Below are 22,547 nucleotides of genomic sequence, written 5' to 3'. Positions count from 1 at the left end.
GTGATGAGGCTTCAGTGCCACCGACACAACATCACGGCAAAGTCTTGTAAAAAAACGGCATATTTTTCCATCTGAGCCAGCACGTTGAAGTATGGCTGCGGGTGCAAATTATCATATGACCAAATGAAATTGCACGACAAATTCCCCCAAACCAGAAACAGAAAAAAAGCAAAGCACAAAGTTACGCAACTAAATTGTAGTGGCATAGACATTTAATAGTTACTATTCATTTAGTTTACATTGAGCCAGCAAATATGCTGGCTTAACAAAGATCTTTGAAGCGTTATTTTTATGTTAAAACTTAAATGAAACAACTTTTTATTTATAATAAAGGTTAGATTAGGGCTATCATATGTCCTCTTTAAGGAGGATTTGTCCTCTTTCCTAAAGAAAAAGGAATTGTCCTTCGAGGACACTGAAAAATGCCGAAATGTCCTCTTTTTCTGCATTTTGCGCTTTCTTCCTGATACAGTATTTTCAACGGAATGTTTATGTGACTTTTCGGCATGAGGCCTAAGTCAAGTCAAATGACTTTTCAGCGACAGCATGAAGTCTAATCATTTTTCTTCTCATTGTTTTAATTTAGACAAACACAAAACCCAAATAAAGCTAAGCAATATTGCCAAAGAGGAACACTGTGTCTCTGATGAACTGCGTTAGAAGTATCCTTGTTTCAGAAAAGGACATAATGATTTTGAAGCTGAATGCATTACTTGTACATATGCGTATAATTATCCAAAAACATGTGATAAATTCTCTAAACGTAAAACTTTATTTGCATTGTACTTGCTGGAGAAATTGTCATCTATTTTGGCAATGAAAATATGGTAGGCCAAGGTTAGATGTTGTATTATTTAGCCTTTTACGTTTGGCCAGCGACTAGGCCTCGGGAAACGGACCTGACACTGACAGTGAGAAATTGTAGTGGCGAGCGCTCCATGTTCCAGAAACTTTGTCAGAAATGATCTTGAACAAAGTGATAGAAATATCCACCGATTGTAGCCTAACTGAGAAAAAGTTTGAACAATTTCTGAAAATGTTTGATGCTTATGCCGTGAAAACAAGCCGAGCCAGAAAGAAGTATTTGTCGGTTTCTTATTTCAATCACAACTGCATCCTGAACAAAAATGCAAATAGCCTACAAACCTGAGTTACATTTAACGGAACGTCCAAACCACCGGTACAATAAAAAAGGTATTAATCAAACTAAAACGTAAAATTTTGATTGATTTAAATACTTAGCCTAAAATCCTTACTTAGCCTAATTTTTGTTTGGTTATTTTGATTTTGGTTGTGTGGCAACACGTGCCACGCTTTGGACACTTTCTTTTCAAGTTTTTATTTTCCTCCATAATTAATTTACATTCCTGTATTGATTACTTTTCTTTATATACCCTTGGGTTTCCAATTTTGTTGACTACCGAATACCTTAATTTACGTTAGCCTACGTTTACCTGTTTGTAAATGAAATTTCATAGTTTTTTTTTATTTGTTTGCTGTCCTGATGAGCATGTGCAATGTCGAGATGTATTCGCAATCAGAAGTATATAGACTCTGTTCTTTCGGACATCTTCAGCTCGCAACAACACGTAGCCTACTATCAAAGTTGAATTAGACAATCTAATTTGAGTTTTCCGTTTAGAAAGCTATAGTTTGTAACTTTCTTGTTTGAAAGGAGTTAAGTTTGTTATTTAAATGTCATGCATTTTCTTGTTTTGGAACTTTTTGAGTGTTAATTCTGTTATGCAGTTTTATATCTCGTTTCGATACTACAGATTTTCCTGCTTGAAATATTCTTAATCAGGCCAAAATTATAGGCTATCGAGCAATTTTTACCCCAAACCTCAACAGAAATGTTTACTTAAGCTACTTTTGTAAAACAAAGTCACTCTTTGAACTAAATACATCAAACGCAAGATGTGAAGACTCTTTATTTCTGCTTCTGTGTTATCAAGTAAAGGATTTATTCGCAAACACAGTTTCTCAAATATCTCCCACTTGATGAAATAAGAGAGCGACCTTTTTTGCTTTATTCTCCAGCTCTTCCCTCTCTTCTAACAAAATCTTTCGTTCCTTCTCTACATCCTCCTGAAACGAAAAAGTAGATTTGTAAATTTAACAAAACATGTATATTTTTAATCAGGTTACTTATATATATTGCTGTTATAGTTAATTTGTTTCCATAATAATAATAATTCCATACCCATGCTTTACGCAATTTGTCGCGCTCCATGTCGTTCTCGCTAATCCTAGAATTCCACCAATCCTCGTTTTGCTTTTGATGACGTCGAATCAAACTTGTTACTTCTGATCTTTCATTTTCTAAAATTCTAATGGAAAGTTTAAATTCATTCAGTATTACGAAAGTTTGAGAGAGAGAGACGATCAAGATTTGATTAAAATTGGAAAAATAAAAAAAACAAGAATCTAAAATATTTAATTTCTGGAACGAAGTTAATCGCTTTGTATTAAAACTGATGTTTTAACAGCCACGTCTAAAGTACAAGTTATGTACCTGACAATATCTGCTCTGTCGTTTTCAAAAGACTGTCTTGCAGACGCGAGCTCTGCTTGTGCCGCCCGAAGCAAGCTTTGTTGAACTTCGAAAGTTGCAGGATTTTCGTTGTCCAATTCGCATAACTGTTTGTTAAGAGTTAACTGATGACTCTAGATATTGAAATTATAATTAAACTTTATAAGTATCAAGAAAAACTTTGGCCTATATTTATAAACACCAAAATCCTGAAAACTTCAAACCAAGCCCAGCCAAACAGTTTTATATGCTGCTGAAATTATCGGGCGTTCAAAAGCTGTTACTTTAGATTTGGCAGGTCCATATACAGTAGAATCTTAAATATTGAAAAAATACAGTAAAAACTTGGTGAGATTTTTTTGTGTACGTATGAATACAGTATCTTATCTACAGTAATCTATTGTAAAACAGTGATCAAATTTACTGTTGATTTATTTACCTATTACAATACACCCCTAATGTAAAAAAGTGATCTCACCAAACTGTTGTTGATTAGTTTTGAAATACAGCCATCTAACTCATGGTCATGTCTGTTTATGTCATATGACACATTTGGTTTTTTGGTTTCCATCCAACACAAAAGTGAATTTTTCTGAAATGATCAATGGAAAAAAAGCAGTCGCAACCATGTTTTGCAATCACTGTAGATATTTTCACCTCTGCGGAAAAGCTTTCTAAATTGTCTAATGGAATATCATGGTTATGTAGGCCTATTGCGTGACTTGTTGTCAAATGCTATGAATAGCAGATAAAAACTTCATAAGATATTCCCATAACCGTAAAAACACTGGTTTTAGTGCAATAAACCACAACTATTTCACCATAGCATTTTATTTTCAACATTTCAGTTGGTAACAACAAATTACCTCTTTGCAAAGATCATTGAGCAAATGTTCGAGAACCGGTTTTCGCAGAGAGGGGTTGATGAGACGTAGAGCGTAGATTGACTCCATTCCGAGCTCTCCTTGCGGTCCTATACCTCCAACAATGTACATGGTGCTATGCAGGATGAACGCACAGTGCCCATGGATTCCATCTGGAGCACACCCTGCCATTAGAGGCCGCTTCCATTTTTGGTTTCCTGGTTTATAGAAAAAAAAATTTTTTATTTTTTAGTTTAAAAAAGCTTCAAACTTTTTTAGCTATAACTTATTTAGCCTACACGTCAGATAAAACTTTACTGTGGGAGAAATAGCCTATATGTCTTATTTTAATGATTGCAAGTGCACTCACCAATACTCATTTTATACAATCCAAGTGTTGTATCATTAGATTTATGGTTGTATCCACCGAATATATAAATGTCTTTGTCTCTGTGCGCGACAAAAGTGTGACCTGCTCTCGCAAAAGGTGGTAATCCACGTGGTGTGGCCTGGTACCATGTTAAAGTTGCTAAGAATAAAAACAAAAAATCTTGCGCGAGTTTTAGAAGATTTAGTTGTCCGTCATTACAGGAAGATATTTTTCAATCCAGTAAATTAGTTTCAAAAATCAGTCCGTCGTTCTGAAACCATACAATCATATAAAGCTGTAACTAAATACATCCACTATAAACGTAACCTGTATTCAAACAGTGCAGGTCGTTATAGAAATGATTGTCGGACCCTGCTCCTCCAAAAAGATAAATGATTTCATCAATAACCTCACAGGTGTGGTCACATCTCGGACTAGGAGGATATCCGCCGCACTTAATAGGGAGCCATTCATTTGAATCTGGGATGAACCAATTGAGAATATGCCATATAAAAAAAAAATAAATGTATCAGATTATAGCATATTTAAAAAAGAAATCCTATAAATAACTGACAAAAAAACGAAACTTGCCTAAACTAAATACAAACAAATCATTTGTGGCAGCTCCATCGGTGATTCCCCCAAACACGAACGCTTTTTTGCTTACAAGACTGAGACTGAAACCTACTGCAGTCGGAGATGGACCACAAGTTTTCAAATCACTCCAACAAAAGGAAGCTGCAAAAGTATAATTCTTCCAAGGTAAGGAAAAAATCAGTTGGTAGCCTATACATCAATATATCATCATCAATATATTTTCTTTGGTGCAAGTTTACGGCATGTTACGTTAAGCTCCATTTAAAAAATTATCATTCTTGCGTTCTACGTTCAAATTTTCAACTTACTTAGGTCAAATCGATAAACACCATTCAAACACTTGTCGCTCACGAACTCGTTCTTGCCCCCGAATAAATACAAACATTTGTCGAAGAAGCTACATATACAGTAATTATTTAAGCATAATTAGCTGAAGCATTCAATATATAATGTATTTGTATGTATATATATACCTACATAATTAAATTCATATATTGTATAGGTTACATAGGCCTATTTATAAATAATTTTAACTCTGTACAGCAGTTTGCAAAGATCTATACCATGTACGATGCGAGTCTCGAGGCGGCGGTAGTCGAGTGGTAGAAGATAGTTTTTTCCATAGAAATCGACTGTTAGAAACTGAAACTCAGCAAACGAACAAAGAATTCATGAGTATATAGCTCAACTATTGAACTCATCTTTAACTTCATTGTTTTGTCTCTATAATCTACAGCTATACTACAGTAGCCTATTCATTGTGTTGTTCAAATTAGGCCTACACGCATTATCTGAAAGAAATTATATACACACGAGTCTACTTTATGAAGGCAGATTTTATCTATTTCATTTTATCGATTTTATTTTATCTATAGCTCTTTTTCAAAATATATGGTTAAATGTTTTATGATTTCATTGTTGATATACCTGATACTTCGTAAAGGTCGTTAAAGAACCCAACACGCTTCTGTAAAAGTATAAAATGTATTATAACTTGTAACGGTATCGGTATATGTATGTTCCAGGTTCTTATAGCATAGCGTTCTTGCTGACGGTACACTGTACCACACACTCTGAAAATGTAAGCTATAAATCTTGGAAGTTATCGAGCTTACTCCGTTCTCTAGTAAACGCGAACCTCCAAATAGATAAATGATTTCTCCAACCAGCTCAATAGAATGACCCAACCTGCAATAGAAAAGGACACTCATAATAAAAAATTAAACTCGTTTTATTGCCAACCATAGTAAAACATTCTACAACAAACACATATCGCGAACAAACAGCTAAGAGCAAAGTAAATTAAAACGTACAGTAAAATAAACACACATTGGAAAACATCGAGCAAAAATAATGACGCTTACCTTGCACAAGGTAAATCTCCTTCACTGACAAGTTGCTTCCAATCACAGCTGACAAGTGTCATAACATTCGATGGCTTAGATGCTTCCAATAATATTAACAGGTTGTTGCGCAAGTGTAGGCTACTATACGGAAAACTGCGTTTTAGTCGAAGAAGCTCTGAAAAACTTTTAAAGGGCGCGTGTTAATTTAAAACACTTTCTTCAAAATAGGTTTTGAAACACTTGAAAGTTGTTAACAAAGCGCTCTTCACGAAAGAAAGAATGGAGCTACCCAATTAACATAAGCTTCTATTGCTAACCATCGTAAGCCTACCACAATTTTTGCTTCGCCTATCGCCATTTACATTTTACTGTACACATATATTTTGAGTTTTAAATTTTGTTAAAATTTTCAACAAATATAGCCTAATCTGACCTGGGACCAAATAGCAAAAGTCAAAAGCATATTTATTTCGTAAATTTATTATTGTGAATATAAATACATTTGCGCTGTTAATTGCAATATTTCGGTATCTCACAGATTCGTGCTGAAACATTTATTTACGACTCACCAATGGTTAATTCCTGGGGATATTCGTGTTCGAATAATGTTTTGGAACATCGAATATATTTTAAACAAAGGCTATAACAAACGTATAGCCGAATCCGCGTTGTGTATGTTTCGTGATGATATTGGGCTAATAACAGTTAATGCTATTGTCACGATTCAGCTTTCATTCTCTCTATTAGTCACTTCTCTATTCATTTTCTTTTATTTGCGATTCCCGTGATAACGCCAGACATAAAAAAACTTAGAGTGACGTCATAATAGGTATCGCTGTCTACCAGATTTTTTTCATTTTCAGAATTCAATAAAACAGTAATTAAACCGCTGTTACTGTTTTATAAGGAAAAACATTGTAGGGTCTACGTTCTAAATTTTTTTGCGGGTTCTCGTTAGTCTAACTTAAATGTCATAAAATTGTAACCTAAACCTAACTTTCTGATCCAAATTTATCTTCAATGGAACCCTAAATAGTTAATATCAATTTTTGAATATTATTACTGGGCGCCAAACTTTTCACAATCCAGGTTATGCTTAAAGGTTTATGAAGTTACGTTGCAGTTAAAACGTAGAAAATATACAATGCAGGCAGAACTCTATCAAAAATAGCGATGTGCCAAACTGCCTGATGCAACTGCTCGTTTAGCCGTGACGGTCAATAGACGTACGTAGGCCTATTCCAAAACAGTTAGCCTATTTCCCAACAACGATTTAAATTTCAGGAAACACGGCTTTCTTGGACAATTCATGAGTTAACATGGACCAAGACCTAATTGTGCATTATTTTTCGTTGACGAAGTATTGACGCCAAGCCGTTTTTCTATCTCCACGCAATACGAAACCAATTCAATGATGCAAGATGGAGTGCCTCACTGCCTCTTTCCTGAAATTCTGCATTCACTGCCGTAGACGGTATTGGTGATGAAAAACTTAGAAAGGACATTTTCCAATTTCCAAAATTTATCGCAAAATTAGGTTATCGTTCCCCAACTTTAATTTTTTTAACCATTGCACGACGTGAGTACACTTATTAAGTGTTAAACCATGGTTAAACACGGTTGCTTTGCCGTTGTGTAAAAATCGTCTAAACACCCACCAAACATCGTTGGAAACATTGGGTATAACGTTCGAAAAAAGCAATTTTTCCGGTTCCCATAAAGTTCATCGTAAATTTAGGTCATCTTTCCCCACCTTTAAAATTTTTTTGACCATTATTGAGTGTCAAACGCAGTTGGTCTGCCGCTACGTAAAAATTGTTCAATACCCAACACGGCCCCCAGACAACATTCAATATGTGGAGTATTCCGAAATGTCAGAAAATCTCTAGTCTTTAAAATGATATATTTTGTTCATAATTTATGTTTAATGCATTTGAATGTTGCCCTTTTTTGTTTAAAAACATATTGCTCAATGGAGTGTGCCAAAAAGTTTCTGCCAGCTTGATAGTTATGAAGCTAGCAGACGTTGTCTCCCATACAGAAGTTATCTGCGAGCTTGGTGCAAGTTGTATTGCAAGATTTATAGCCTATATAGGGCCTAGCTGACAGGCTGGTATGTTGTGGTATGATACTCTTTACGAATTGACTATTTCACTGTTTGTAGGTCACGCGGCTTGTTGTTAAATATAGGCGGTTAGGTTAGGAGAATAGGGTATGCTGACTGACAGGGAAACCCTTGTTATAAAGCACCAAAACTCATGCACTCTGAGAACTGACCTTAGCGTGAGACTGTAAGCAGGTGAGTGTGCACTTCAATTGCGATCTTAAATTTTTTGCGTACCTAAATTTTTGTTGGAGAATACCAAAAAATTCAGTCCGACCCCAAACTATTAGGCCTAGCCTAAACTCTATAGGCTAGGCCGCTAGGCCATGGTGGTAAGTGTGGCACCTGCACTCAAGAGATTAATCAACACTTAAGCCAAACTTTTTTATCTTCATGCCAGTTTGTAATAAATACACAAAAAATTAGGGCTTCGGTGCACGCCATTACGCCAAAACTGCGTCTTTGCACACACGATTTATAGTTGCAAAATGCAATACTTTCCAGTTGTGGTATACCTATGGTATGGAATAGTATAATTATCGTTATCCTCGTACTGAGGAAAGTCTTTGCACGACTTAAACCCATCAATGATTCCTCATAGCTCGAGCCCCAATCTTTGCAAGTTCGGTGTGTCACACATTTTTCATTCTGTTTTTTTTTTATATAGTATTGCCCGAATTTAGAATTGTCCACCAGCTCCACTGAACAGGAGCAAGTGACGTTAATGCCTTGCCCAAAGGCATTACAATGGTATGGCGCCACTGGGTATTGAACATGGAACACAAGCAATATTTGTTGCATGGCCAGCACTCAAACCATTCGGCTAGACTTAGATAGGCAAGTTTGCTAAGTACACAAGGGATGAAGAATGTGTGTACTGCTTTGATGCTCCGCACTAATTTCTCGGAAATATGTTCTGAAACGTAGGCCAACCATTTATCATATACATGAACCATACTTTCAAAATAAATCTGAGTGATACTTCTACGCAACTGACCAAAAGAAAAATCATACCTGCACAATTCTTTCGCACAATAAATGAAGTTGTGCTGCAGACGTGCTTTTTCAGTTTCCCTAAACAGCTTGCTCATGTAATCGTTATGTTGTGAACTTGTTGCGTGAAGCATTTTTTCTGTGCATGTCGCCATTTCATCTTTGCATGCACAAGTTCTTGTTGAGAACTGCCATACTTTCCAGATAGGTTTTACCACAGGCGTACTTTAGGCAGCTCTGGTCCAGCCTAACAACTTGGCCCTTCTGTCTTTAGTTTCATAGGTTACAAGTCTAGGAACAAATTTTAGTTTAGTATATAAGTGATAATTTTGGCATTTGTTCGAGTTTCACTTTTACTGAATGACTAGAAGCTATGAGATAACAGAAAATAAGTCATGATGTTATAATCCTTAATACTTGATCCTGATATCAGATAGGTAGCATGTGCAAAAGTAAAGGAGACCCTGGTTTAATACAGTTACTTAATTTATCAGAACATGAACTTATTTTAAACCAAAGTTTACGGAACAAATGAAATCGGTTAAATTAGGCCCAGCTGTTTTCGTACAACAACAAAAAGAAAACAACAAAACTGGAGATAAATTTAGAGTTTTGAATAGTAGTAGACTATAGTCTAATAATCATAAAATTTTGTTCATGTCACATACTGCAATATTTAATCTAACGCAATAAACAACTGATTGTGCGTGTGAAAAATTTGAAGTTGCTTGACTTCAAGTAGGCTTCCTAGTTTTTTGCAAAGAAGTCTTTACATATTTTACCAACTTCAGTTTCTTACCATTTAACAAAAGTTTGTAAGTTGCATTAGTAATGCCTTAACTGCCGGAACAATCCAATCCATCCTGAAATGAGCTACAGAAAATTTATTAATATCTACTTTTACATGTACAGTAGGTCTACTTCTGATGCTCAACTTAATAAATTAAAGAATGTGCTCTGCAGAGTATTTTTCGTCGAAGTCTCGGATGTGCAGAAGCACACTGACAGTGTCTACTACTGTATAGCCAAAACATACTCATCGTGGCTTAAGTCAGGGGAGGAAAGTGCAGCGGGAAGTGAACTCAATGTCTTTACCGTTTCAACAAAATCTCTGCTGTGTACCTGCCATATTCTGCAGTCTGGTACAAAAGGAGGTTAACTATTGGAGCATTCCCAGTTGTGTGTGGAAAATTTGCTGGTGACATAAGATCCAAAACTGGAAAGTTTGCTATGTGAGTGGCTGATGAGAGCTTTTTGCAAGAGCTTGTCCAGATCTGACTTTTCAAAAGTTTGATTATATAGATTTGGAATAGGTTTGATTGTGCTCCAAGATCATGCGAGTGTGGATAGCACAGTTTCTTTACAAAATATGCTAATTGTAATTAAATATGGTAAACAGTTAATTTCATTAGCACACTGCAAATTTCAGAATTTTGCAGCACCCGAATTAGTTTTTTGAAAGTTACAGAATTTACAAACAGACACATTAAAAGGTTTTTACAGGACATTTTAACTAATTAAAAGGAATATATAAACTGTTTTTTATTTTCTAGAGGTAACCAATAGAAAAGACCACAAAAAAATTGTATTACTTGTGTATTAGAAAAAAAAACTGATATTAAATTTGTGCATACACTCTGATTACTTACGAATAAAACTATTATAATTGTCACTGTCATTTAATTTTCTAAAACAGCTACATTTGGCCATTGACAGATGAATTAATTTATTATACTGTACTGCTGAATGCTGTTCTTGTTTTATTCGATCAGGTAGTCTTTTTTTCAAAATTTGTAGATTTGTCAACGAAACGATTTTATCTTTTCATGGAATTAATATCAGCGGTGAGCACTCACATTAAAGCCCTGAATGTAAGCACTTTACTTAGCCCAGCAATAAAGTTAAGTTGTGTCAACCTTGGGACAGAGTATTATATAAGAAGACCTGGCTAGCATGTCAGCAGATACAATAGCAAAGGCGACATGTCTGCACAAAACAAGTATAAGCCACCAACTTTTTTACGATAAAGGTATAAGCCCCAGCTGAAAGTTGGCAAAGTTCACTACTGTAAAATGAAAATTATTGTTTTTTTCTTAAATTGTGCAGGTATGGTTATGGCTGCAGATAGAATTAAAACATGTGATTAACTGTCACCCATTGTAAACTTTCCAGTGAGAAGTATATCATAGTTGTTGATCTGATGTCTGCCATAGCAATACAGTCATCATCCAACTGTAGATACCATGTCAGAACTAACTGTGAATTTACTTGTCTTGAGATAAAAAAAAAACTTTTACCTTGAGCATCATATACTTACAACTACCAGTATACATACTACCTGTACTACTAAATACTGTTGTAATGTACCTGTATGTGCATGGTATTGTGACAAGACAGGTTGTCATAAATAACATCATGTTGCATGTCCTGCTATTTTCTTAATTGTGCATATAATAACACTAACAGCATACATACAATAATGTAACTGTGTATAATAATGTATATGCCTTACTTTTAGTAATTGGGACAATGCATTGATGCAACATAGGTTTTGAGACTGTTGATATAAAGTGATAAGCCTCTTGATTGATTGATATACAAAATGAAGAGGCTAAAAAGAAGATTTTCACTTTCATTTCAAAGGAGTAGAAGTAGTTTGGTGGATGAGTCAATATCTGAGATAGCTGAACATATGAGTGTTGAAGATAACGGTATGTTTGCATTAATCTTTTCATTTTAATAAAAGTAATATTTATAATCATGATTATGCAAATCAAACACAAATGTAATGTTAGATTGTTTTACAGCCAATGAAAGCCATTGACAATTTTTTTTAGGGGATATAGAAAATGGCTAAGATTGGTATTTTTAGCTTGTAAAAAGTTGGCATAATTAGCTTGAGCACCTAACTTCAGTGTTGATTTTAATAGGAGTTGCAAATGAAGATGGTGGAATACTTGGAATTGGTTCAGATGGGGAAGGTGAAAACGTTTCGTCCGACGAAGTTCTCACACCAACCGTCACTTTAAGAAATAACAAACTATCTCAATCGCAAGTCAGTAAACGACTTTCTCTTCCAGCAAATGTACAGCTCCCAGATTATTTTCTTGAAAGAATCTCCCCTTCACTTGAGCAGCCCATGTCAAGGAGGCTTCGCCGGGCTTCTTTGGTAAATGCTTCATGATTGACTTTTCTGCTTGATTGAAATGAGTTTGCTGTGCCGTAAGCTGATCTCTGTTCTTATAATTTTTTTGCAGTCGGAAATCGGTTTCGGAAAGCTAGAATCTTATGTAAAGTTGGATAAATTGGGCGAGGTAAAAATGCAGATACAACTTTTTGCACCGACATTGTAATTAACACTTAACAGTTAAGATTATAATCTAATTTTATAAACATTTTACAGAAAATTTATTTTACAGAATAATCTCGTCCCAAAATATTTAAATTTTGTTTTGTTTTCTACAGGGAACCTACGCAACCGTCTTTAAAGGTAGAAGTAAGTTGACGGATAACCTCGTCGCCCTGAAAGAGATACGCTTAGAGCATGAAGAAGGCGCTCCATGTACAGCTATTAGGGAAGGTTAGTTGTTAGGAAATATCAGAAATTGCTATATTATTGTTGTCATTAATGTTACAATCTTTAGCTGGAACTTGTTCAAATCTGATCATAGATCAATTATATCAGCTGTCAAGATTTATTCTCGTAATTTACCTATGGTATTATTATTAATAATTAATGTTTCAGTCACAAACGACCTGGTCATCAGTAAAATATTCAGTGTTTCACACATCTGTCAAACATATGTGTGTACGAGCATGTTCCACTGATTGATAGAATGTACAAGCCTGAAGTTTCATATAACGTACAGAGAAATTTATGCATGACCTTTGCATTTATCTCAGTGGGTCTCTAGTTATCTTAATTCCAAATAATTGCTATCGCTCATGAAATCGTACTGCTATTCAATCATTTGTTAGAAACTTTGTCGATATATTGTATGCTGTTGTGATGTATCTTGCTACAGCACCTGTGCTTTATGTCCAAAGAAATTGAGGGGCTTTGACGCAGTTTTTACTAATTTGATACAAAATTTTCATGGTAAATTGGCATGTTACATAACCTTTCGCTGTATATGTAGGCAGAATTATGTCTACGGAAACAAACCAATTTCTATTTGAAGAAAATGCCTTTCAAACAACATTTTTCAAAAACGTTACTGGTTGGCCAATAATATTTGCCGATACAACCTGTTACTGTTGCTATAATGTTGGCCAATCAGTAAACCTATACCTAAAGCTAGGAAAGGGTGCTTTTTTCTGAAACAACCCTCGAGTTGTGAAGTATGGTTGTCTGTCTTCCAGAAATTTTGCAGAAAAATTGATTTTCCATTTTTTTCGGTTTTCATCTTGGAGAGCAAACTTTCACCATTTTTGATTTATGATACAACAAACTTAGTAATAACTTTTTAGCTATATGCAATGGAAAAAGCATTAACTACAAAAATTGTAAACATAATGCAAACAGAAATTTTGAATTGGACATTGCTATCCCACAAGGATCACAGACACCCCAGATTAGGACATTTTAAATAAACAACCTGACCTTACTATGTACAAAAAAAATAAGTCCTGCACTATTTTCTGGGAGTACTTACGTACACAACATGGGTATGAGTAGCTATGCAAACTTATCTGGTAACCTAGGTACTGGTAGGTGCATACTGCATCCTTAGCAATTTTTAGCACGATTATTGTTCTGTTATTTTTAAAAATAGCCATAATATTACTCAAAAGGGGTTTCTATTTAATTTCCAACGCCGTAATAATCCAAACTAACTAAGTAAAAATTCATCTAAGTAAATGGAAACTTTTTCCAAATGTTGTTTACATTTACAATATATCATAACTAACCCAACTTCTGAAAATTATCCAAAATTGTCGGAATTATTGACATAACCTAATATTGTGTTGCTTTTTCTTATGTAATTGGGATTATTCTGGATTTTCGATAGATTTTTGCGATCCCACTTGAAAATTGTACATATACAGTATATATATACTATATTAGGCTACAAATAAGAAAATGTACAGGACAGTTAAGCATTGTACAAACTTTTTTGTTTGCATTATGTCAAACAAAGGCAAATTTCCAATCTTTTATATGTTACATAACCTGTTTCGATGCTATTAACAAAAAATTGCTGATAAACTTGAATCTAGAATTTGTGACAGATTTTTGAAAACTTAACCAAACGCATATTTAAGCAGGAAGTTACCATTAGTTTCAGTATGTTAAATATGGCATGAGTTAAAAAGAATGTTAAAATTTAGTTGGGAGTTTAGTAAGTCAAGTTTATCTTACTCTAATATTGTCATGTTCTGAAATTGGTTGCGTCATGAAATCATGACATGAGCGTTGATTTATCTAAATATTTGCTTAGCAACGTGTATGGCAAAATGTTTGAAGCAAAGCTTATTACTCAACAGACTGGGTGTAGCAATAGCAACACATTAGAAGCTAGGAATATGTATGGTCATGATATGTAATGACATCAAACAGAGTTCATAACTGAAAATAGTGTCAAGTGTGTAATATTTCTAGCAATACACACTTTTTGACATGTCTGTACCTTTTTAAAGAGAATTTTTTTTTTAGTTTTCAACACATTTCTAACTTTTTAATTTTGATTTTCATAAATAATGCAGAATTACATTTTTAGTATTAAAAGTGTGAATATATTTAGTCATCAATCATGTGTTGGTGTTTGCTCAAGCAAACCGTTTGTGTGGGCTAGGTCAAAATCCATTTGCAAGTTTATACAGTAGCATAGAACTTGATCACTTTAATCAAGAAGAAGGACCATGCACAGACAAACTTATTTTGTTGATGTTTGGTATTTAATTGAATGTAAATCATAGTGATGGACTTTGCTCATATCACAAAAACCTTGCAGAAAAATTAAGATAAAAAATTTTTTTTCAACGTTGTTGATCATGTGTGTATAGCATCGTAGTGGTTTACATAATAACACTATCTTTTAACCAAGTGCGGTGGACATTTCGAAAATAGTATAGGTCTATATATATATATATACCTTATAGCATAACATTTCTGGTGGTAAACACATTGTTGTCATATGCAATAGTGACTTGAGGTTTTTCCTGCAGAATTTTTAAACTTTAATCAAAAGTAGTGCTATAAAATATTATGTAGAGTAGCTGTATAATCCTTGTTTAAGTCCTTTCTCCCACTTGCTGTATGGCAAGGGTATGAGAATGGTACCTATTCTCCCAAGTGAATCTGCTAAATAATTAGATTATGGTAGTGAAATGTAATTATATAAGCTTAGCTTGGCTTGACACATACCACTACATACACACACATTGATTATATGACTCTTTTTTTATTGAGCTTTGCAGTTGACAACTATTGATTATTACTGTTTTTTCCAGACAACTATGATAAGGTTATCAATGTCAGTTGAAAAACAATTGTAAATTAATACATCGCATTATTTATTATTTTTGTACAACCTGTTTTTTTATGCCTTAGTTAGATATAAGTATCATTTTCCTTCTATATACATATTATATGTAACAGAAATTTTTTTATTACAGTGTCGCTTCTGAAAGACCTCAAACAAGCAAATATAGTGACGTTACATGACATTGTGCATACAGAGAAGTCACTTACGCTGGTTTTTGAATACCTGGTGAGCATACTCTGTATAAAGTCCCATTTCTTGTGAAGCTTTTTGCTTGTTTGCTTTCAAATACTGGCAGTAGAATATGTAGTTGTAAACTAGTCACGCTGGACTAATATATCATACTTCAGAAGCCCTTAATTACATACTAAATTGCTTTGGATCACGTTTAATCATTCATATACCTTTTTTGCTTTCAGAAAGTATTGATTTTCATTACCAAATTATTTCATTACCTTTGCACTGTCATTTTTCATCACTGGAATTTTCAGTGCATTAGGATGGATAAGTTTGTATAATATATAACTATCTCTGTTTTGTTGTTTTTTTTTCTCTGTAATTTGCGCAACTTCGTGCTCAAATGTTTCTTGGTGGTCACATTTTATTCAGATAAGGTGTTGGTTCTCTAGAAAAGTGTAGATACCGAATTGTTGAATCTGATAACAAAATCAATACAAATCAAATCCACAGTGAGACAAGTGGTATACCTGTGGTGGCTTGTTCTCATGGACTGCAACCAAAATTATTGCATTTGGCACAGATGCTCTTTGCCATCGACCATTATATAGCAATTGAGTCTACGTTTGTTGCTAACATAGTTACTAGTCTATGCCACACTAGCTATTGATTAGTGAATTAAATTATTTTTATATTACTACAAACACTACGGTTAAAAGTTCTTTCAAATACGCAAAACTTTGTGTTGCGAAAGGTCTACATGCATTTCAATGCTGTTCATGCAAGTGATATCTGCCAGCTTGTTAGTGGTCGTTAATTAGGAAGCAATTGATTTTGCTTTCCACTAGCTTGCTGAAGCAAGACGCTTTGAACCAAAACATTAATCTTCTCCACAAGCTTGTAATTTAATTAGCTGCATTTTGCATACTTTAGAAAGAGGTTGCCTTTCAACCTTCCATATTTTTCACCAGTTTTCATTTCAGGGCACATTGATGTTGTGTATAGTGGCCAAAGTTTTATTTGTGATTTTCAAGTTTGTACTTGTTGCTTATACAGGACCGTGATCTAAAGCAATACATGGACAACTGTGGAAATATTCTCAGCATGAATAACGTTCGGGTTAGTTATTTGCTATGTTTTGTATAAATTGGAACATCCTATTGTGCTTGAAGTATCCTCTCTCAAGTACAATAAGCTTTTAAAACTTTAACAAAACTGACGTAAGTATAAGTGAATATCTCTTAGTTTAGAGAATTTTGGTAAGTGCTGCATCGAAATCAAGTCATCTTAATCCATTATGATTGGAAATCAATTTTGCTATAAACTGTGTTTTGGGTCATTTATTTTTCTTAACAAAAGTGTTTTTTACTGACTACCCTGAAAAGTATTTAAAGCTTGCTTGAAGTATAAACCATTTCTTCCGTCAGTTTATGTTAAAATGGTTTGCTGTTGGTCAACTTAACACGAACATTTTGCCTTGGGTCTTTTAAGACCTGATTAAATAGGTCTTATGCCTTATTTAGATGGCACTTAATGTCACCAAATGCATGAAGTGATTATAATCATCATACACATATAAGCTGTTTTCATGTTTATTTCAGCTTTTTCTCTTTCAACTTTTACGGGGTATTGCATACTGCCATAAAAGGAGAGTTCTTCATCGGTAATTGCTCTTGTTTGCTTTCAAAATTTTCTATTTGTCCAATAATTTCAGTTGTAATACGTACTCAAACAATTTGAAATAAATTTAGTAGAAATAAACTGTTAACTATAATAATCAATTGTTATTTAAGTGAAATTCATTTTTGTACTGAAAGTTTGTATGTTTAAAGTTGCTGTAAAAAGAATTCTTGATGATTTTGCAGGGACTTGAAACCACAAAATCTATTGATTAATGAAAAGGGCGAACTAAAACTTGCCGATTTTGGATTAGCTCGTGCCAAGTCAGTTCCAACCAAAACTTACTCAAACGAAGTGGTTACTTTGTGGTATCGACCACCAGACGTTCTTCTTGGGTCAACAGAATATAACTCTTCAATCGATATGTGGTATTAATTTGTTTTAATTATTAATAACGTGCAGTAACTTGTAATGTGCTTGTTAAGCACGAATTGCTACACAGTTCTGAAATCAGAAAGTATTCATAATGCTTTGCAAATGCCGTGTGTATGTACTAGCATAATAATTGCACTAGGTGATATGAATAAGATGCTTTTATTTGAGTTATTTTTTAATTAGAAATCGTTTATTTTACCAATAAAATTGGAGAAAATCTACTAGAATCTTTAACTTTTTGACATGCGTATTCTTAAAAATTTAGGGGCATCGGATGCATATTTTATGAAATGGCCACTGGTAGACCCCTCTTCCCTGGCTCTACTGTTACTGATCAATTACAGTTGATCTTCAGAACAATGGGAACGCCGACTGAAGAAACGTGGAAGGGTGTATCCCAGCTCCCGAATTACAAGTAAAAATAGAGTCACAGAATAGATAGGCACCATACTAAGCCTTAGCTCAAAGCTCTTAGGCTCACATATTCGTTGCTTTGCATCTATTTTGTTAAAGCCCGTTTCAATTGTTTGTTTTTGTAGGAGTAACTGTTCACGTTTGTACCCCGGTGAATCGTTCCGAAACATAGCGCCAAGGTTAGAACAAGATGGCCTCGACTTGATTTCAAAATTACTTGAGGTAGATGATCAGGAAAATTTATAAAAACAGAAAAATTTTTACATCTGTACATGTTGAAAAATATTAAGCGCAATTTACTATTTTTACACATTTAGTACAATCCTGTTCAGCGCATGGAGGCGCAAGAAGCATTGAACCATAGTTTCTTCAAAGTCTTGGGAACAAACGTTCACAAATTGCCAGACAGTAAGTACTTCCTGTTTTGATGAAATCGAAAGGCCTATCCGGTACTTGTTTTGTTATTAAGTGGTTGACTTGTGATTTAGAAAGGCCACCCATTTATGCATGGCAGTACTTCGTGCAGCTTCTTTTGCTGTTATCGGTTCACATTTAACGAAATAATTTGTAAATCTTTTTAACTCAAGTTAACCCTATTTTCAGGTACTTCCATATTCACATTACCTGGTGTCACCTTGACGAAGAACCCAGGTAGTCGAACCTACCACCTGACAGGCCAGAAGGGTCGCCGCCAGTCAATGCTATTCTAATGAATCTAACAACATCTGTAGCAAAAGCTGCCACCGTAACCGGTATTTTAACTTTGCACAGTGAGTTGAATACAAAGAAAATAATAGCACGGACCACAGTGTCATTTGGATCAACTCCTACTACGGTTAAGACTGTTCAATCGTGTTGTGCTTGCATGTTAGTCCACACTGACTGTGACATGCCAATAGCGTGTGCGTATTTAAGTCTGTAAGCACTTTCTGCTGAAGCCGTTGTTCGCAAGCTGCAAAAACAAGCTTTCTTTTGGATAAATACGTTAATGATGTCATATACTCGCAAGTTCATATTTTAGCACGCATCGAAACAGACCCGCGTTCAGACATATCTTTTATAATGTTTGTAATTGAATAAGTTTCCTTTCGCTTTTTCTAAATATTAGCAAAGTGTCCATAAATGCCTTGAATAGTTTGCTTTTAACGGCATAAATTGAATTCATATTATTTGTGTTGTTGGGTAGCTTTTTTCACTTCACTGTTGTCGATATTCCTTTTTTACCTACTGTCGGATCTTAGCGAATTCCTTTTCCATTAGGTGACATGTGGAACGTTTCAATTAGTTACTCAGCACGTACTCCCCTCGGTCTTTCCTAATGTCAAGTAATTCCAGCACTGCGTCTTTTTTCACCCCATCATGCGTGTATTTGTTTTGTTTTATCTTGATTTTTTTTTGTTCAAAAGTGCTCTCTTTGGAAGATCTTCTTTCTTTTTTATTTGCAATTATCGCCAATTACTTTTCGAAACACTGTTCTTTGTGATGTCTAAGAAAATTTTCTTTTGTCCTGTAGTAGTGTCACACATGGTGCAAGAATGCTTTTATTAAATAATACCCTGTAATTGCAAAACCCTAACAGTGCGCTTGTTAAGTTGTTATAATCTTGCTTTCCAACCTAAAGCTAGTTAACGTAAAAGGGCATAACTGTGCCATACAGCGGCGTGGCGTGCTTTTGCGAAAGATCTTGTTTGTGCCGTGACCAGGGACTGTAGGTAGAGGTGAAACGCAATAGCTTGATATATCATTGTATGACACACAACGACTAGTAGTTTCAGGTTATTTTAATAGCCTCTTTTACCAGCGGGTTTAAGGCCAGCTGGAGACGATGACACACGTCCTATAAATCTAAAAACGTACATTGTTCAATAACACCACATTTCGGAAGCAATGTAATGTTTTGTTATGAGTTATGCATGGAAAATAATTGGGAGTCATAAAAGAAAATGTCTATATCAAGGCAACTCAACTGGTCTGACCGCGGTCCGAATTTTTTCCAACGATTACAGCTGGACATAGGGCTTATAAGGATGATATGATTATTATCGCATTCCTTCACGTATATTACGGGCTTTTTTGCCAAATATTGGTGTTGCGTGTTATACCCTACAATGCCTACATGGTGTTGGGATTTCGAAGTAAGGGCAAGAACTAAGACAGGTTTTTCAGAAATTGAAACGAATTAGCAGTTAGTGTGGTTAAGTAAGAAAGTTAATTGTTAAAGAAATTTTTGATTTAAACATTACAGAATGGCGTAAACTTTGATTTTGCGGTATCTATTGGACTTGCAGTAGCAAGTCCCTGCAACATATACCAATCCTGTGTATTAAATTACTGTACGTAGTGTGCAAGGAGCCAGATCTGGCAGTAGCTTTGCTAATTAAGATAATTACAAATCCTCTTTCATTTTAACAAAACATTTTGCTCGGGTGAAATGTTACCTGGTGGTGCTCATTTTGGTATCATTGGTACAGTTTTTTTATTTTCTGGTTATAATTCTTGGTATCCTATTGTAATCATGGATGTACGTCAAAAGTTTTATCGGACCCCTGCAAATATTGAGCTGATATAACTGGACCATTGACATATAGTAGTTTACTAGCCCTGGCCTACACTGTAGCTTTTAGTCATAGAAGCTATCGAAAGGTGTAAACCATGATTCCACAAAAACGGAACTGAAGGTTTAGGCGATTGTCATTTCTAAAATTTCCACACTAGTTTGAGCTGTCACGTACTCGAGCATAGCGTAGAACAAGCTCAAACTTTCTACACTTGTCCGAGTCAATGCACGTTCCGAAAGGCCTACTACGTCACTAGCTTTTTACTTCCGTTAGTTGCTTTTCTGTAAGCGTGAGTAGAAATTACTGGTTATTTCCACGATGGACTCGCTAGATTGGTACCACGGTAATATGAGCAGGCATATTGCTGAAGCTCTTTTGATGGCGAACGGCAGAGAAGGTAGTTTTTTGTTACGAGATGTACCGGGGACTCAGTGTGTATCAGTTAGAGGCCAGGATGCAGTGAAACATTTCAAAATGGAAAGAAAGGGCTCCAAAATCACTTTTGCCCATTCAGAGTTTGACAGTGTTAGTCAACTTTTACAAGTATTTGCCAATCAAGTAATCCTGTGCAGCCAGACAGGATCGTTGTCAAAGAATTTTGAACAAGGCACTTTTCTTATTTTAAAGCATCCCTATCCGAAGCAGGTTGAAGAACCGGACAGTTATGATGAGACCATGATGCTTCATTCAACATTTCGCGATAACGCAACACTAGAAGACCTCAAGCGACAAACGAAAGCGGTTGCTTTGGCGTCCAAATCCGGCTACTTAACAAAACAGGGTGGCAGTGTTAAAAACTGGAAATTACGCTGGTTTGTTTTATTAAGAAATGAATTCAGTTACTTTGAAAGTCGATCATCGGTGAAGCCGATTCGTACCATAAACTTGGAGGAATGTGAAAAGATGGAGACTTGCGAACTGCCCGGCAAGAGTAACTGTTTTAAACTATCGTTTCCCGAGAGGACGTGGTATTTCTCTGCAAACTCTGAAGAGGACCTGGGTGACTGGGTGTCTATCATTCAATGGAAATTAAACCAAAATCAAAGTCAAGAACAGAAGAGCAATAAATTTATTTTTTAATAAAGTCGATAACCGATGTATGCTCGGTAACTTAAAGAGAAGCCATTGTCAGCATATTATGCATGCATAAACTCAATCACTGCGAGGAACAATCTGGATCATTGAATAATACGTTCCATATTTATACGTATGAGAATGTTATTTTGTATGAGTTTATTGTAGTATTATGTATAAGAATCTAATCAGGTATTTTTTTGCGTAAACGAGGATGGAAACAAAGCAAAAAAATTTGCTATGTACTAGCTCATATATAAACTTTCCGACAATTGAATGCATGTGACTTCCTTATAATGTAGGCTAACTTCAACAACTGCTAAAGTGATACCCAATTCCTAGTTTCCACCAATTGCGCTTAGTTTGTTGAGCCTGCTGGCAGCAGTGTTGGACTTTGTTTGGTTCATGTTAATAACCTGCTACAACATCATTGTTATTTAAAAAGTTCTTACACTGGTTATTGTTTGAATTTTATTTTCGGTTTCTTTGCGGCTTTTTGAAATATTTTATGTAGATGACGCCGTTCTTTTGTCTACGCTTTCTTTATTGTTGTTTACACCGAGACAAAATAATAAAGCTAGTCGTTTATTATAAGTTTATAACATAAGCGTTTTGAAAGATTTACTACGTAAATGCGCAATTTTTATTTGATATAAATTAAACAATCTAGTCAAGCTTCATGAGAGACCATGGCCGATTGGTTAAGGCGCTTGTCTGGTAATGGTTACATCCAACTTCCAATTTCACGTTGTAGACGTTTTGAAAAAAACTCGCTCATCACCACCCATCAGGCATAATGGTGAAGACAAAAGGCGGTCGACATAAAGTAATTGGCCATCCTAATACTATTAGTACCGTTTGCTCAAGACAATGAGAAACCTTAACTTCTCATCCCCGACGCTTGGGATCAAGTATTCAACTAACGTTTATCGTTTTTCTACATGCTCCAACCGACTGTTGACTGAAATCTTTGCTCTT

At 35.0% G+C, this 22,547-nt stretch overlaps 2 protein-coding genes and 1 pseudogene across 4 annotated transcripts; 2 read left to right on the top strand and 1 right to left on the bottom strand.

Moving 5' to 3' along the window:
• Positions 1–1,898: 1,898 nt before the first annotated feature.
• Positions 1,899–5,848, bottom strand: LOC143459971 (kelch domain-containing protein 3-like). 3 transcript variants are annotated; one of them, XM_076957297.1, is made up of 13 exons: positions 5,728–5,848; positions 5,479–5,551; positions 5,291–5,330; positions 4,927–5,005; positions 4,672–4,760; positions 4,358–4,504; positions 4,094–4,246; positions 3,767–3,925; positions 3,400–3,614; positions 3,012–3,125; positions 2,516–2,667; positions 2,204–2,330; positions 1,899–2,088 (listed from the first exon to the last, which is right to left on the bottom strand). In XM_076957297.1, exons 1-13 carry the CDS (start codon positions 5,787–5,789, stop codon positions 1,984–1,986), a joined length of 1,515 nt encoding a protein of 504 aa, XP_076813412.1. In that variant the 5' UTR covers positions 5,790–5,848; the 3' UTR covers positions 1,899–1,983. The 3 variants fall into 3 exon arrangements, 2 of the variants coding, with proteins under 2 accessions (XP_076813412.1, XP_076813413.1); XM_076957298.1 differs by having other exon boundaries at positions 2,516–2,640; XR_013117817.1 differs by having other exon boundaries at positions 2,079–2,088; positions 2,204–2,322.
• A 5,469-nt stretch (positions 5,849–11,317) lies between these two features.
• Positions 11,318–19,499, top strand: LOC143460202 (cyclin-dependent kinase 17-like). The gene is made up of 12 exons (XM_076957626.1): positions 11,318–11,517; positions 11,737–11,975; positions 12,064–12,120; positions 12,272–12,386; positions 15,425–15,519; positions 16,525–16,587; positions 17,070–17,131; positions 17,334–17,516; positions 17,789–17,938; positions 18,063–18,159; positions 18,255–18,345; positions 18,541–19,499. The coding sequence occupies exons 1-12, from the start codon at positions 11,409–11,411 to the stop codon at positions 18,645–18,647; spliced, it is 1,368 nt and encodes a 455-aa protein (XP_076813741.1). The 5' UTR covers positions 11,318–11,408; the 3' UTR covers positions 18,648–19,499.
• Positions 19,500–20,798: 1,299 nt separating this feature from the next.
• LOC143459524 (dual adapter for phosphotyrosine and 3-phosphotyrosine and 3-phosphoinositide pseudogene) lies at positions 20,799–22,163 on the top strand (annotated as a pseudogene).
• Positions 22,164–22,547: the final 384 nt, after the last annotated feature.

Source organism: Clavelina lepadiformis, chromosome 5, assembly GCF_947623445.1.
Source record: "Clavelina lepadiformis chromosome 5, kaClaLepa1.1, whole genome shotgun sequence".
NCBI lineage: Eukaryota > Metazoa > Chordata > Ascidiacea > Aplousobranchia > Clavelinidae > Clavelina > Clavelina lepadiformis.
The sequence above is the reverse complement of the archived record's forward strand: the minus strand, read 5'-3'. Positions and strand labels throughout refer to the sequence as shown.

Excerpts from the sequence above, each read along its gene's own strand:
- LOC143459971 (XM_076957297.1), bottom strand. The coding sequence starts at position 5,789 with ATGACACTTGTCAGCTGTGATTGGAAGCAACTTGTCAGTGAAGGAGAT. Across the intron at positions 3,926-4,093 it reads CCTGCACTGTTTGAATACAG|CAACTTTAACATGGTACCAG; the intron begins GTTACGTTTATA and ends TTTTATTCTTAG. Across the intron at positions 2,331-2,515 it reads GACAGAGCAGATATTGTCAG|AATTTTAGAAAATGAAAGAT; the intron begins GTACATAACTTG and ends ACTTTCCATTAG.
- LOC143460202 (XM_076957626.1), top strand. The coding sequence starts at position 11,409 with ATGAAGAGGCTAAAAAGAAGATTTTCACTTTCATTTCAAAGGAGTAGA. Across the intron at positions 11,976-12,063 it reads GGCTTCGCCGGGCTTCTTTG|TCGGAAATCGGTTTCGGAAA; the intron begins GTAAATGCTTCA and ends ATTTTTTTGCAG. Across the intron at positions 17,132-17,333 it reads AAAAGGAGAGTTCTTCATCG|GGACTTGAAACCACAAAATC; the intron begins GTAATTGCTCTT and ends ATGATTTTGCAG.